At 49.6% G+C, this 16,561-nt stretch overlaps 1 protein-coding gene across 1 annotated transcript in view; it reads left to right on the forward strand.

Annotated features, from left to right (window-relative positions):
- LOC104261814 (tyrosine-protein phosphatase non-receptor type 11) overlaps positions 1-16,561 on the forward strand; it is a 59,597-nt gene that overhangs the window by 30,406 nt on the left and 12,630 nt on the right. The window contains exons 2-3 of the mRNA XM_059829925.1: positions 5,222-5,344; positions 15,486-15,680. Coding sequence (XP_059685908.1) covers positions 5,222-5,344; positions 15,486-15,680 — 318 coding nt within the window. The remainder of the gene's footprint in view (positions 1-5,221; positions 5,345-15,485; positions 15,681-16,561) is intronic.

The following is a 16,561-nucleotide window of genomic DNA, read 5'->3' on the forward strand; positions in this document are numbered from 1 at the left end:
TTGACGGTGGTGCATGGGTGGGGGTCGGCTGGCATCTACCTGAGGTTTGCCCTTTTGTGTTAAGCAGGTCAATCCCAGCCGGAGAAACCGATCCGACTTTGTCTGACCCGTGCCCAGATTTGCTCGTGCTGGCTGCTGAGCCAAACGGGGCCATGCATGCGCAAGGCTTTCATGGGGGGGATGCCGTTCGACAAGGGCCAGCTGAGGGGAGCGAGAGCTGGCGAAGAGCTGATGCAGCGTGAGGAGTCAAGAGCCGGAGCTGGTGTTCTGAGGGGCTCCCCGCAAGGAAGGTGGTGTTGAGGGCACTGAATGAGCGACTACCACCCCTGCGGCACCCTCCGTCATGCCGGGTTTCTCACAACGGGCTTTCTGGTGTTCTCGTGGCTATTGGACCTTTCTGCTTCTGAACGTGCCGTGCCCCGGTGCGCTGGTCAGCCCGGCCCGAACCCTACACAGAGCCCTCTCCCCCCATGCAGGGTCGGTTCCCCTTCTGACCGACCCGTACCCCCTTTCCCTCCCGCAGCCCAGGCAATATCTCCCTGTTAGTCTGTGTCGGGGACTGAACGCTGCCTGCAAGTCTCTCCTTTTTCTCTCTGTTCATTTTAAGAAATTTCTTCGTGTAGCTTTGGTTGTTGTCTTTGGTTCCTGAAAGGCACTTGCAGATGGCTTTTTAATATAAGTTTGATTTTAGGTGGGTTGAACGATGGAAGGGAAATGCATTTCTCTGCGGGAAAGCAGTATTGCCTGAAGTATATTGTATATTTACTTGTAGCGGTAGACATGAAAAGTTGTTAGATCCCCGCTCTTATTTAAAGCAATTCTTTAGGGGTGACTCAGTTCCGCAAAAAGCGCTAACAATTGAGCGGTTGCCTGAATGAGCGACTGCACAAAAATGCTCGTCACTTGCTGACATCGAAACGACGGTTTGATATTAATAATGCTTTTTTTTTTTTTTCTCCCTGTGCTGGGGATCTAGTTTGGATCCTCTGTATTTGTTTTCCTTCTCAAAATATTGCAGACCTTCCTATAAACAATCTATGAGTCCAAAAGGTCTGACTTGAAGCCCAGGGTTGACCTGCAAGTGCGTGGTGCTTGCTCCCCCAATGCATGGCTAGAGCTTGCAGTCTGTGGGACCATCTAAGGCTGTTTGTAGGTTTTGGTATTGCCATTTAGTGAGACATGCGTGGGCTGGTGCTTTCTTCTTGTCGGCTCTGTTGTGGGTTGGTTTTGCTTACTAACAAATGTACTCCAGTAAAAACCATAATGAAAAACAGCTCTAAAGATGCTTTCTGCAAGTACAGCTTACTCCAGGTCAGGAGAAAAACAAGCTGTATCGATAAAAGCACCTCGGGCAATGTAGTGTCCATGGCAGTTGTGCCTTCACCCACGGGATGAAGCGGCCGAGAGCTTTAGAGCAGGCAGGCTCTTGGTGTACGCTGAGTAGGATGGGGCAACCTTCACGAGCCAAAGAGCTGTGAGTTCAGTTTTGGCTGGTTTTGCTGCTTGTTGTTTTTTATTCTGCTGTTTACAGGAACAGGGAGTGAGCTGGGACCTGGAAATAGGTGTGCCAGAATATCCCGTGAGTGGGAGAGCCGGGTTTTGGGTCATTTGTAGCTCGCTGAGCTGCATGAGGGGGTTCAACAAACCTCATGGTTTTTGCAAATTATTCCCAGGTAGTCCAGGCAGAAAAGCCTCCGGGGAGCAAGTTCTCAACTTCAGGACTGGCATTCCCAAATGGAGATGACCTTGAATTTGAAAATACCCCGTTCATGCCACAGGCTTGTAGCGTCTTCCCTGGCTCAAGAAGGCAGCCTGTGCAAGTCAGTGCCAAGCAGTACATTCCCCTCCATACACAGCCCTCCGAAGATGAGCTGTGCAGGGAGGTTTTCTTTGTTCTGGAAATCCATGGGAGAGGTGCCTATGCTTGCAGAGGGCTTCTTCCCTTTTTTCTTCATTCTTTTTTTTTTTTGCTGCTGAATTTGGAAATTGCCTTTCCTCCCTCTTCTGTTTGTGAGGGCTGCAAAGGTTTTCTCCTCGGCTCATTGTTTATGCTTCTTGCAAGCTAAGTAACAAGCAGTCTGTGTATGCGTGTGGGAATTGGTTCCTGTCCAAGCAGCGGGAGTCATTAAGGGAAAGGGTGTTTAGCATTTACGTTTCTGTTTAGTGACACAGAGACAACATCAAAGTTGACAGAGCCCCAAATTTGCCCCCAATATACGCCTTCCCTGTCTCTTGTTACGCAGTGCTGTCCCACTCTTGAGTGTTTGCAGAGAGTTTGTAAGTGGCCCCTGCTATTCCCTCTCAGTAGTTCACTGAGAAAAAGATGCTGAAAAGGGACTGATGCGAATTAATTTTGTAACTGTGGTCCACAGCTGCTGGGGTGGAAAAGGAAGAGGGTTATGGTCCTCCCTTCCCAAGCACCCGTCCTTCCACTTGGAGGGGATGCTGGACATAAGGTCCCTCTGTTCCTGTTGCCTTCTTCCTGGTGGGAGGAAGCCCAGTGCCTCGGATGCTGGGAGATTTACAGCCCCGGCACCTCCGCTCTCTTCCTGACACTGGCAACCTACGCAAAGTTATCCGTTCTCAGCATCACACAGGTCTGGCTCCGGCTGAGGTACTGCATCCCAGGATAACAAGTATTTACATGAGAGCCTTGAGTGAGAGGGGACGAGGGGATGCGTGGGGGTGTGTGGTTCCTGTTCTCATGGCAGCCTTTGAGGAGTGTACACCCCTGGGAGGACACTGCTGTCACACTGACTGGGATATTCTCGGAAGTGGTGTGTGCGTGCGGCTATGGGTACGTGCCTACGAGAGCTCTCATCCCACTGTTTTACTAGAGATGCTTCCTTAGGTTTTTCCTGCTATGTTCTGGCTAGCAATATTGGGCCAGTTTTATTGCCATTAGGCATTCAGTGGAAACATTATGTGTGGCCTCTGGCAGCTTCGCGTTGTCCCGGAGCTCCATTAAGCTCCATTAGAAGCATTCATTCCTATGCTAGTAGCAGTTTTGCGGCACAGTTAAATGCCGGCCCTGCAGACGGTGGGTTTATGAAAGGGTGTCACTCTTGTGATGTCAGCAATACAAGGCTTGGAAATGCTGGGATTCCTGTTTACCATCTGTTTCCATGGCCCTTCCCTAATAGACCTCTCCTCCTCCAGAATTCAAGGATCTTTAATCAAAACTGTTTGGCTTGTGGTGGGAGGAAGGAAATCCCAAATTGTGGAGGAGACGGTGACATTTCTTGACCTTTTCTGTGTGTATCTCGGAGACAAACACACTCGAATGAGTGTGCATGTGCTTATGTTGGTAGGTTTAGTCTTGGGGTGTATTTCCTAACACAGGCACTCAGCGAGATGCTAGCTTACGCATTTCTCTGCAACGATCGAGATAAACTTGCAAACCCTTTGGGGGGACAGTGTGTTAGCTAGTCTGACCCACAGACAGCTGTATACAAGAAACTAGCTTACTAAATGTTTCCAGATACGCTCCTCTTGAGAACCCGCATTTCGCTTTGCTTGGAAAAGTGAAGTGTTGCAGTTTTGAGTCGTTTGGTTCAGAGTGGTGCCGCAGACCTCTCCGCCTATGCAGGAACTCTTACAGCATCGTCCTTTGCTCCGAGGGGAGTTTTGGGTGTGCAGCCTGTTCTCTTGCGGTTGGTGCTGCCCAGAAACACTCACTAAGCTAGCTTTGTTATCGTACAGCATTAGTTGTGGCTCACCTTCTCCTCTTTGCTCATGAAAAATATTACAGCAGTCCCATGCAGAAATGTCTGCTGGAGCGTGATCTAAACCTGAGCAATACTTTCAGAACTGAGTGACTCGCAGTTTGGGTGCTCTTTGTGTGACTTGTGTGATTACTCAAAAGACCCTGGCATTTAGAAAGTGCATTTTCAGTGGCATCTGAAAAATCGAGCCATAAAACTGGTGCCACATGGGAAATTGTTGGTCTAGTATGACTATTTAGTACACATTAAAGCCTGGGGAAACACCAGTTCTTGCGATTCCATCAAGAAAATGTGATCGAGACTGATAGCATCAGGAATGAGGTCAGTAGATGGTTTGACACGTAAAATACAAAGATTGCATTGAAGTAGCACACAATACGATAAAACATTTTCCCCCTTAGGGTGAGCTGTCTCTCTTTTCCTTTTCTAGTATGTCCTATTAGGTATGTACACCAGCTGCGCTGGTGCTTTCCAGCAGCGTGCAAAGCAGCGTTTCCTTTGCCGCCGCTTCCCTGGCTATGCACTGGTCCTGCGCGGAGAACTTTGCTTTTGAGACAGCAGTTGTGTGGTTGGGGTCATTTTCCTCTGTGCTCTTGGTGGCTGCGGCACCACAGCTTGAGCTATGACTGATTAGTGTTAAAAAGCAGCTGCTTCGCCTGAAGTTGAAGAGTCAAAGCTGCCTTAGCTCGGGCTGGAGCAGGCTTCTTTCTGTGGACTGGGCAAAGAGGGAGATCCTGGAACATGCACGTGCCGTTTGTGTTTGCACCAACGCTTAAGAAATCCTCTTGTAGTGTAAGGGCTCATCGCTGCCACAGTGTGTTGCAGACCAGAGCGTGCCTTTCCTTGGAGTCTCAAAGGAAAGCCTTTCTTCTCGCCAGCTCTGAGCATCCCTTCTTCGTAACAGACTTTAAATGGGAGAGGCTTGTGTTCTTGCTGGGGAGAACAAGAGGTTTATACCCTTGATATTGGAGTTTTTCTGTTTGGTTTTTCTTTTTTTTTCTGTCATGAAGCATGCCAGGAAGCCCTTAAAAAAATGCCTTATGTGCCCTCAGGGTTGTAGGTCTTTTCTTGGGCCCAGTTCATTTGCCAGCAACACAACAGCTCAGAGGGTACGAGCCTGGTAGGTGCTGGGTGGGCAGCAGCCGGCCAGGATCGGACCTGGAGTGAGAAAAGTCAAAACTCTTTTCTCAGCCAGTGGTTTCCTCCAGAGAGGGAATCTCCCGTCTGTCCTGCAGAAAGCTTGCAGGGCTCTTGCTTTTGCCTGAGCTGAGGGAGAGGAGGACAAAGTCCTTTGGGAAAGAGACCTCTCCTGATGGATGTCTGAGAAGCCTTTCTCCACGGTAACATCTGAACGGAGGGCTTTTCTGAGTGAAAGCTGTTACTGCGACGTGGTGGGGTGGAAGGCGGGCGAGCTGCTAGACAGGGCTGGGGCTCTGTGCCTGCCTCGCAGGCTCAGAGCTAATTACCGTTTCACATGTCACATTTGCACTTTGCAGGTGGTTTCATCCCAACATCAGCGGAATTGAGGCAGAGAAGCTGCTCCTGACCAGGGGTGTCCATGGCAGCTTTCTGGCTCGACCCAGTAAGAGCAACCCGGGAGATTTCACTCTCTCTGTCAGGTAAGCGGACAGCAGCGGACAAGGGCTGGAGGAAGGGGCTGTCTCAAACTCTCCAGCACACCCTGCTCTCATTAACCTATGTGCAAGGGGAGAGGCACTGCAGAGATGACCTTTCTGTGGTACCACTTGAAGTTAAGGGGTCGCTGAACTCTCCCCATCGCTGCAGAGGCTGTGCTGAAAGCCCCACGCTATTTCCCCCCCAAGTTTGTTCAACCCCGTGGGTTGCACGTGCCCCTGTCTTGCCAGGGCTGGCTCTGTGCTTGTGGCATGTGTTTCCAGAGCCGTCGTTGCCAGAGGAGGGAAGATAACGAGCCCACTTGTTTCTGGGGAGGGCATGTTCAGTCCCAGCAGGGATGAATCATCTCGCTCCAATTTCAAAGGAACTTAATGTAGCTGCCTTTGGGAGAGACTTGTTTTCTGTGTTGGTAAGGGATCCCAACAAGGGAGCTTGCTGACCAGCCTCATGGTGGCTGTGTTCCCAGGCAGTATCACGTGCATCACCTTTAAAGTGCTCTTTGGGACCAAGGCAATCGCAGAAAGGAAAGCTGCAGTTTTGCTGATGGTCTTTGTGAATCACAGAATCACTAAGGTTGGAAAAGACGGGTAAGATCATCAAGTCCAACTGTTAAATGTAGCCCCTTGCGATGCGGTGGAGCGGACGCACTGGGTAGAACTCTCTGAAGGTGAATTAAAGGGAAGAGGCAAAGAGTAGCATTGACCCAATGAGTCCCTGAGATGAAAGGAGCGTGTTGTGGGTTCAAGGCATGAACCTTCCATGAGCGCCATCCAGCTGGTGCCTTGCAGGGAAGTAGCTCAGCAAAGGTTCCTCCAGGCACTTGTAACACAGACCTCTTTTTTTTTTTGTGGTGGCTTCTGTTTAAATTTAAACAACCCTCATTTTGTTTAGGAAACTCCAGTGAGTTTATAAATCCTTTGACCAACACTGTGTTTAGAGAAACTTTGTGCAAACGACAGCACGGACAGAGTGTTTCCACCTGGCTGGGCGCTGACATCGAACAGGGCGTGAGCAACACCAGCGTGGTTTTTTGACGCTCAGTCCCTCCCCGCACACCTCTCCCCCCGCAGCCGGGTGCTGCCGGAGCTGCTGGCGGGTCAGAGCAGTGTGGCAATGCCGACTGCCTCCAGCGAGACTTCACCCTCTCCAACTGCTCAGATGAAACCCTTCTTGGCCGTATTTCTTCCCCCCCCTTGCAGTTGTCACTGGACTTGAACCTGCACTCCTCTCTGCCAAGTGCAGTCGTTTCTTAGCTTGGCAAGAGGGAGGGTTTGCAGCCGCCTTATTTTTTTAAATGTTTCCTTTTGTGTTGGGGAATACAACCCAGCAGTCCGAGCCGTTGCCTCTCAGATGGCTCGGACTGACCACGGCTCCTCACGTTACGGAGCAACGCAGCGGAAGGGGAAAAAGTCCAACTTTTCCTGCGCATTGGCTGGGTGGGGAGAGTTTGGATCTGACTTCGCTAGCTCCCCAGTAATCTTGCCATCAGAAGTGGCTGTGAGTTAATGAGAGAGGCAGGAAATGCTTCTAATTAGAATGGAAAATAAACTCAGTCAGAGAGAGCTGCCTTGAGCAAGCTATGACAGCAAGGGAATACGTGTAAAATGGGGGGTTATCTTCATGTGAGCTTAGTGTCTCTTTTCAAGTAATTTTGTGAGTTAGGGTGTTGTCTGATCGTGAAGTGAGGTACTGACAGCACCTGCTTAGCCAGGCAGTGTGCAAGCAGATGCAGGTTATGGCTGTGCAACAGTGTGCTGATGTGGAAAGATACCCAGCTAGCTGCATAATTACCCTGAAATAGCAGGGTAAATCGCTTTGCCGGGAAAGCCAGTTCCCACACCTGCATTACTGCACTCGTGCCTTGTGCTGTGGAGTCAGTCCACGAGTCTGCACAGTTTTCTTCCCTTAGCTCGGTCCCTGTGCCTCAGCCAAAGGCCACGTGTGTTTCCGCCGCTGCGGTTTGTTACCTTCCAGCTGTGCTGGTCCACTGCCTCCCCTCTTCCAGCTGTGGCACGTGTTGCGACTGAGTGGATAAAAGCTTGGCCTCCCGTGGAACAGGTACGGCTGGCTATGGAGTCCCACAGCAGTTTTATTATTGGTCTTAGTTCTTTAGTCCTTTCTGCTTTCTCTGTGGCAGAAAGCAGAGAGGGGGGAGGAAGGGAGTGTCAGATTATCAGAGGGGGTTTGGACCACTTCCTACTGCAGGGAGACCTTTACGTTGCAGTGAATGCTTAATAACAGTATTGTCTTGGCCAGAAGATCGAGCCAATTTATGCCCTTAATGCATGCACGGTGCCCTGCAGTAATGAGATGCAAGTTAAGAGCACAGCAATACGGCATGCCTTAATATCATAGTATTGAACAATACCGCCACAACCCACGGGCAGATGGTAACTCAGTGGAAAGTCTGACCAACTCTCGCAGTTCTGAGTAAACCAAAGCTGTGACACATACCATGTTTCCAGGAAAGCACATTAAACATGACACACAAGCTTAGAGGCAATGTGTTGAGCTTTGAGCCATCACGAAATTGAATGGAAGGAAAGAAAGAATTCTTTCATTGACTACTTCTACCTGCAAGTCCTTGCTCCTTCCTGGCTCATCCCATCTCTATTCCATGACTTGAGGCAAGGGTATGGAAAGAGTCTTCCATGACTTGAGGCAAGAGTCTCAGGTATGGAAAATTTGCTTGGACATGGTCACTGGTTAGGTAGACCAGTTTTGCTTATAATTCATCGGAATGATACGCTCTTTTCCCACTGATGATGGCCGCAAAACATGTGCATAAATGTTCTTGGAAATCAGAGCTGCAACACTGAATAGAATATAGAATGAGTAGCTTTGTGCTGTGAAAGCTGACAACTTGGGCAGCTGTCTTCTGTCTTCCCTCTGTGTTTTTCCCCTTTCCCTGTTACATTACACACACACAGATGGAACAATGTCTTGTTATTCTCACCTAGAATTGTATCCTGACAGAGCCCTTTTTTTTTTTGTCTCTGAACTGGACATATATTTTTTCCTTTCTGAGAAGTAAAAGATTTTTCAAAGGAAACAGTACAGATATCTTTGGAAAAAGTACCTAAAATAGAGGTGTCAGTGGGAGAAAGCACCTTTAAGAAAACAATCAAAACATCTTCCTCTTTCTTTTGACCCCCCTTCAGCTTCCTCAAGGGTTTTTGAAAGCCAGTGAGGGGAAAGGCAGCTCCTTTTAATTACAGAGAGGATGTGGGCTGAAAAGAAAGCAGGCGATGGAGTTTTGGCTGACCAGACCACACACCAAGTGACCGTGTGCTGGTGTATATCCAGATATGTGTCCCTGAAGAGAGGCTAGGAAATAATATTGCAGAAGTTATGAGAAGGTTTCCATGAAACTCTGTGGCTGCTTTCCCTTTCTTTCTTTACCTCTGTGCACCCTTTGAGCCTTTACCATTACAGCAACAAGTCTTCACAGGGCTTTGTTTTTTCAGCTCTTAAGAGAAAGAGGCAAGCCACATGGAGAGGACATGATATGGTTAATGAATGGATGATGTTTGTCCTGGTCTTAAAATAACAGAAAAAAAACCTCTTCAAAAGAATCCTCAGCTCTGAGTCCAAACTACTGGCAGCTTGTAGCCGGCCAAACCTGGCTCCTTTCATCAGCCCTTCCTTTTCTGAAACATACTCCTTCTTGGGATGTCTCTGCAGATAAATTCAAGAGCTTGTTCCACCCCGAGGATCAGACACACCTGCCGTAGTCCCGTGCCAAGAGGGCTGTGTTTCTGAGAAGTCTTTGTTCAGTGTGCTGGTGGTACGTCAGTACTAGATACTGAATTTGGATTTATTGGCTCATCTTATTCTTTGGGCACTTCAGCAAATATGTGGAGCACATCAACAGGGAGGAAAGTGGTCTGGCAACTTCAGCTGAAGTGTCATGATGATGGAGAGTCATTTTGAGTAAGGCTGTAGTAATACCCACCGTGTCTATATGTGAGCTGTCTTGTTTTGCTCCATGCAGTCGCTGCAGCACTGCTCTCTGCAGGTATTTCAGTGTTGCCTCAACCCAGACAACAAGACAGCTCTGTATCAGTGGGTCCCTTAATGTGGGCGATATTCCTCAATGCAGGAATTGTATCCTGCAGGAGCGCTAGCATTCGCCGAAGGTAATGACAGCACTCCAACACTTCATGCTTTCTTTAGAGTGTCTCACAAAACCTGCACCGAATAGGACTGTTTGGAGGAATGCCTCAGCTTCTGAGCCTGGAAGGGGCTGTAAACTGGAGCTGGGCTTGCAGGATTGCTGTGGAAGCTGTTCCGGCTGGTGGGAGCAGAGCCTGCTAGTTAGGGGATTTTTGGAGGATGCAAGTAGAGTTTATTTGCATGTTGCAGCTCTGATGAGTGGCTGTTCCAAAAGCTTCCTTGCCTTTCTTGTACGCTCGTCACATCTCATTTCCTAGAAGGACCTGGTACTGGGTTTGCTTTTGGTATTGAGTCTTCTGAATTTTAATCGTGATTCTTAAGAAAAGAGACCTCCTTTTGAAAGCGAGGGCTGTTGGGGGAGAAATATGGGAGGTCATGCAGGAAATGCCCCAAGTTTCCAGCCTTCTGTGCTTGCCTGGATCTGCCAGAGCATGTTTTCAGAAGACCAAGTATTTAGAATCGCTTCTGAAGAGAGTGAACAGCTTCTTACAGATTTGGCCCGGTCTGGGTAAATAGCTTGAACAAAAGGAAAAGGCATGTTGAAAGTTTGCCTGAGTGGTGCTTGGCCTGTGGCCACGACAATAACGCAAATGCCAAGACAGTTAACAGGGTCTCTAACGGATGGTTCTTAACTTAGTAACTGCTTCACGCTTTATGGGAATGGATCTTGCCCTCCTTCATGGGATACGGTACAAAGTGCTTCTGGGTAACAAAAATCTTGTTAGAGCTACAGTCTCCTAGAGTGGTATCCCTATTAACACTTCCATTGAGCATTCCTATATTTAACTAGACCTTTTTTTTTCTCCAAAAGGTGTGTGCAAATACAGTCTGGGTACAGGTTAAGACATGCAATCAAGGAGGATTTTATGTCCTATAGAATACGTACTCCTCGAAAAGGAGTAAATCGATACTACAGGTGCGTTACGTTGGTTGAGTTGCTGCCTGCAGAAAATTCAGATGCAGCACAGGAAGAAAGTTGGGTCTGGAGAAGAATGGATGGAGGCTTGAAAGAGGCTCTTTTCTAAAACAGTTGCCTTTGTGTCTCGTCGTAATAGCACCTACCTGTTAAGGCCCTGTAATCCAGGTCTACACAAATATTCAGTGAGAAGTATGCCTGATTCTGCTTCTTCCAAGGTAGGCCAGCCAACTAAGGGAAGCCCTGTCTTCATGTTACAACCAGGAAACAAATGATGGGCCCAGAGTCACCTTGAGAGCCTCTGAGAAGGTACTGAACATCAGATGATCAAATCTTGGCTAAGTGCTTTTATCACAAGACCCTTCTTCCCTTAAGAAAGCATGTTCTCCTCTGACAACAACGTCTGTCTTTTGTCCTGGAGTGGCTTGAGTTATTTGGAAGCACATCATTCAGTTAGAGATGTAGTACTAATGGATGGATACCTTTGGCTTACTTGTGCTCATGTTTGCTGCTATTTACAAGTTTGGCAAGGCAGAGGAGTGTGTTGAAAGCCTGCTTTTGATGGCAGCCAGTTGGCAAATGGTCTGTGCTTCACATCCCTTCCCAGGGCAAAAGGCTGGGTCTTTTTGGAGCAGGAAGCACCTTCAGGAGTGCAAAAAGCATAAATGCCCCATAGGGAAACGGTGCCAATGTGTGAGTTCACTGAGTACTTGGATGTCCTTGGTCTCCTCCATGCACCTTCTAGAGCTCCTCACACCTTAGGTGAGCAGTAGGGCTCAGGCAGTCAGCTGAATTGCTTCTCTCTAGGAATCGGGTATGAGAATTTGAAACCCAGACCTAATCTCGAGAATTCACTTGGTTGTGTGTTTGAAATTGCATGCAATGTCAGTTGGTTCTGTGGTGTTGTATTAGTGGATACTGAGTTTTCTCTGAGAGCCCAAACTACCATTTAATTGAAAGCGAACATTCAACGGAATTTCTAAACCCTGTGTGGGAGATTCTTCTTGTTTTTCCATGGAGAGACTTTGGGGTTTTTTGGGTTGCTTTTTGCAGCTTGTCAGAGGGGTCATATATGCATGCTATGAAGTTCTAGGCTTTCCCTGTCTGATGCAGGCAGGAAAAACACATTACCAAAAAAGACTTTTGGGGATACAACAGGAGAACATATTTCTGACGTTTAAAGTGGCTCTTCTGCCTTCAGTGGCAAAAAAGGGTCTGTTTGGGTGTTTTGCGAGCCCTCTTCTTATTGACTGTGCTCTATTGTGAAGACGAGCAGACTGCATCTACACTGGTGGTCACTGCAGTATGGGCACAGATTCACAAGCTGGAATATTTTGGATCAAGAAACCCTCCTGGATATCTAGCTAAGGAGTTATGCCGATAGCGTAAAGAAGCTTGGCTTGGAATGGAGGCAACTCTCACTTATCTGACTGCTGACTCCGAAGCTGCCCAAAAAGCTGGCATCTCCTATTAAACAGGGCTGCATCCCTGTATGAGAGCTGCGTGTCTGTTAGTCAGAAGTAGCCATGCCCTCCGGCGCAGGGCAGCTGAGTACTTTGGGCATCTCCTTTGTGCTTTATTTCACCAGTCAGCATGTGGAAGGCACAGTTTGATGGATGCTGCTACTGTACAGTCCAGGCTTTGGAGCTGCAGAGGTGACACAAGCTGTAAGAGAAGAAAATGGGAAGGAAATGGGGATCGATCAATGCCCTTTGTGTTTCACTTGACCTTGAGGGCTCATGGGATAAAGGACCCCGATTATCTCTCTGCTTTTTATCCCTGAAGCGCTCAAAGGCCTTGGGGGTGGGGGTCTGTGAACTGAGCCTTTGTACGTCTGTAATGGGGTTGGGATGTGGGGAGGGAGCTGTGGAAAGAAGGGAGCTTTTGAGCCTCAGGCCAAGTGGCAAAAACACAGTTTCGTCTGCTGCCTTCTCTGCTGCACAAAGGCTCTTCGTGTCCAGCTGCTGGCGTGAATGGCTGAAGCACTTCGTGTGCCAGCTCCTCTTGGAGAAGAGGCATTGTCGTTGGAGCGCTGGCTGGGATTTGAATTTCACAGCCAGTTTTCATTTCCATCTAGTGAGTTCTGCTCATACCCTAGATTGCCAAACTTTGAAGTCTCTGTCCGTAGGACAGCTGGAGTTGATGTGGCAGGCCAGGTCAGAGCTATACTCACCAGATGTACCAGGAGGAGTTAACCGTGTATCTCTAAATACCCAGGAATGCCATTCATCAGTTTCCTATGTTACAGATGGTTGGGTTCCATCTCCAAGACCTTGTTGTCAAGGTGTAGTGTGACTGTTCAGGATCCAGAAGCAGATTTTCACACCTCAGGCCTGTTTGTCAGTCTTTCGCTGGTTTTGTTCTGCTGTTGATATGGGATGATGGTCATACTGTGGATGCTGCCTCTGTCCGTTCACACTCAGTTGGTTGTTGCCACTGAATTGGCACTAACTGGAAATCACCTCAATGCCGGACAGAGCATCCAAGAAGGGCTGTGTGAGCACAAACTGGAATTGCTGATTCTACATTGACAAAGTCCTCTTTAGCAACTGGGATTGCAACTCAAGTTGTGCCAGGGGAGGTTCAGGCTGGATATTAGGAAAAATTTATTTGCTGAGAGAGCGGTGAAGCACTGGAAGAGGCTGCCCAGGGAGGTGGTGGAGTCACCATCACTGGAGGGGTTCAAGGAACGTGTGGCCGTGGCACTGCGGGACATGGTTTAGTGGGCATGGTGGTGTTAGTTGACGGTTGGACTTGATGATCTTACAGGTCTTTTCCAACCTTAGTGATTCTGGGATGGAGTAAATGTGAATACAGCCATCTGTCAGGGCAGTGTTTTAGGGAGAACATGTGGTGACTGTGGCTTGAATGTGGCTGAGAGTGTTGCCGTCTAATCATAAGTCATGCCTCTGATAAAGGCAGGTCTGGAGAAGGGGCACTCAGTGGCTGTGCTAGCACACTGCTGTTAATGTTTGCACAGGCTCTTCGAGGTTTAGCACGCAGAGATCTCATTGCTGTGTTCCAGCTTGGTCTCGTCTTGTTGCCGACCTGCTGCTGCCGTGTACTCTAGTACAGCTCGTTGGACAGCCAGCATTTAATCTGCTTGTGCACGTGACAAGCCCCTCACATGCCAGAAGTCGTGGCTGTTAAAAATCCCCAAAATACATGGGAATAGCAAAATCCAGGGCAGTAGTTACATAAAGGCAGCCATGCCTCCGGGCAACATGAGTGCGTCCCAGGGATGGTAGTGACCATCCCGTCACTGTGAGAGGCTGGTGTACTTCTCACAGTGCTCTGTGTGCCCTTCACCAGTCACCCCACAGTCCTGCAGATACACAGCCCCAGGCTCACGGAATTTGACATCCTCTGCTGCCAGGCCTTTTGGGAGAGCGAGTTATTGCAAAGTCAGCAGAGTCCTCCCAGCTGGACTTTCATTAGACCTTGCAGTGCGTAGTTCAATGTTGTATTCAGGAGGAGGAACCAGGGAGGAGGTCGTTTCTCACCTTACCCGAGGAGCCAGGGGTCCGTCTGGCATGTGCGAGGCGGGATGGAAAAGCAGCTGGATCCCCTCTGCCAGAGGAGAACTCGTCCCCCTTGACGCTGCTCCAAGCGCTTGCCTAGTCCAGAGGAATTTGCGCAAAGGTATCTAAATAAAATGGCACCACTGTAAACCCTGTGCAGACTTAGCACGGTACGGGGAACCTTAGCGAGTGACAAGCGCGGTAAAATGAGGCTAGCACCCACCCTGGTGCGCACATCCAGCTGACGCAGCCGGGCTGTGTTTCTGCAGCTGCGCCAGAACCCCCCAAGGCAGACACAGCCTTTTGCCACCGCTTGCATTTGAGGACCAGATCTCAACCTCTCTCTGAAATTGAGAGGTAGGGTCCAGACTCTGAGGTAGACAGTACCTACGGCCCAAGAAAACGAAACAGGAGATTGTTTTGTGAAGCTGGGGCGAGATATCCAATACCATCCAGATATCTGGTCCTTCACTGCATTGCTACGGGGGCTGTACCCGGCTGCAGAAAGATAGCAGGAATGGGGATGGTACCACTACTGAGAGCCCCAGCGCCCCTGCCATGGATCCAGCTCTTCCTTCCATTTAACCTCGTGCACCGACCACTGTAGCTTTTCTAATTCCCCACTCTGTGAAATGGCTTTTCTGTCTGACCTGGTACGCTGCTTATACCACCTTGAGTCTCCTGCATCTCACTGTCACGGTTGCTTTGGCAACAAATTGAGAGAGGCTGGGAGCCGCTCAGCACAGCACGGTAAAGAAGGAGAAATTTGCCCAGATTTACGAATCTCTCTCTGACCCAGCTCGTCCATCAAGCAACAGGCTTCCAGCCATGTCTCCCCAGCTCAGGGGGGCTGCTGCTAAGTGCATTTAAAATGCAATTAACCTGCCTCGCAGAGGTTAGTGTGGCTTCTGAGGAAGGAGGCTGGGCTTTGCTGGGGTGAGGGGGTCTTGGAACAGGCTGATAAAGGCACCCAGACATATTCCCTTGAGCCTGGGGGGCACCACTGGCGAGGGGAAAACATTAACCCTTTCGGTACAGTTTATAGGGTTTGCAGATACCAGGCAACATATTGGTTTGGGTGGGGTTTTTTCCTGTTTTTTTTAAAACTAATTAGATGACTGTGAGTACACCTGTGCATAGAAAACCATTCGCTGTAAACCAGAGTTGAGGTCAGAGCCTCATCCAGCTGAGAGGGTCAGTAGCGTAGGAAGTGGAAGGGACGGCAGAGGAGGAATTATTCACCTCCTTTGTGTGAGGTTGTCCGGGAAGCAGAGCGGGCTGGGAGCTTGTGAGGCACAGAGTCAGTGCTTGGCTGGGTAGCCTTGGCCAAGGAGCACCCATCCCTTCCCCTGCTGTAGAAGCGTGGCCAGCACAAGCGGCACCTGAGTGAACGGAGGGTGCGTGGTGCAGCTTTAAGAAGTAGGTCTTGTTCAGGAGGCAGCTGGACTCCGAAGGCCAGTGCTGGGCTTCCATTCTCTCACACTTACAGTCTTGTTTGCCTTCCTTCCTCAGAAGGAACGATGAGGTGACGCACATTAAGATCCAGAACACAGGGGACTACTATGACCTCTACGGAGGTGAGAAGTTTGCCACCCTTGCAGAGCTGGTCCAGTACTACACTGAGCAGCAGGGGCTGCTGCGGGAGAAGAACAGCAATGTCATCGAGCTGAAGTACCCTCTCAACTGCCAGGACCCCACCTCGGAGAGGTAAGCCACGGTCTCGAGCAGCCTCTTGGGTTGGCGGCGATGCTGTCTACCCAACTGGCTCAGACCCTACAGTTGCACCTGGCCTGGGTTTGGAAGGGAGCCCGAAACAGAGTGTGTTTGGGAGTGATTTAGCGTTCGTGTCCCAGAAGCTGCACATCTCTGGGATATGGTTCCCTAGCTGCTCTGCGTGCAGGAGCTGGCTAGATAACATTAGCAAGGCCCAGAAGCTGATAACTTGCTCAGTGTCAGCGTGTGCTGAAAAGCTTTCTCTAGCTTTTAGGCAGCTGGGAACATGAGCAGTATGAGCCCATCTGCAAAGGGTCCTGCAGGTGTATCCTAGGAGGCACGTGGCTTTGGTTTTAAGACACAAAACACATGTGAGTGACTTGTGACTGCCTGCAGAACGCTGGGTAGAAATGCCCTGAAAAAAGTCCTCCCCCGTCCCATCTCGGTCTGTAACCCTGTTCATCCCAGTAGCAACAGGCTGCTGTCTTGCAGGGATGGGGATGGCTGACTCGCTGTGAGAAGCAGCTTCTCTCGGGCTACTTGAGGGTGTTTCCACCAGTCGGTTAGTGACCTTCTTTCCTCCCCTTGGTCTGTGACACTCCAGTGACCCCTTTTTTCCTTTTCCTCCCCCTCAGTTTCCCCAGTGTCACATGCAGCGGCTGACACGGTGGGTTGGAAAGGGGAACGCCTCGTCAGGCGGCTGGCGATGCCAAAGCAGGCCCCTGATCGCTCTAACTTTAGCAGCCGCGGTAAGGCGAAGCTGTGACTACTCTCGGTTCCTGAAACGGAGCAGAGGCGCTCCCCGCCGCGCCGTCATGCGAGCCGGCTGGGCCGAGGCGCTGGGAAGTCCCTCCAGCTCATGTGCTCCCTTGTTG

Source organism: Gavia stellata, chromosome 27 (assembly GCF_030936135.1).
Source record: "Gavia stellata isolate bGavSte3 chromosome 27, bGavSte3.hap2, whole genome shotgun sequence".
In the NCBI taxonomy this organism is placed as follows: Eukaryota; Metazoa; Chordata; class Aves; order Gaviiformes; family Gaviidae; genus Gavia; species Gavia stellata.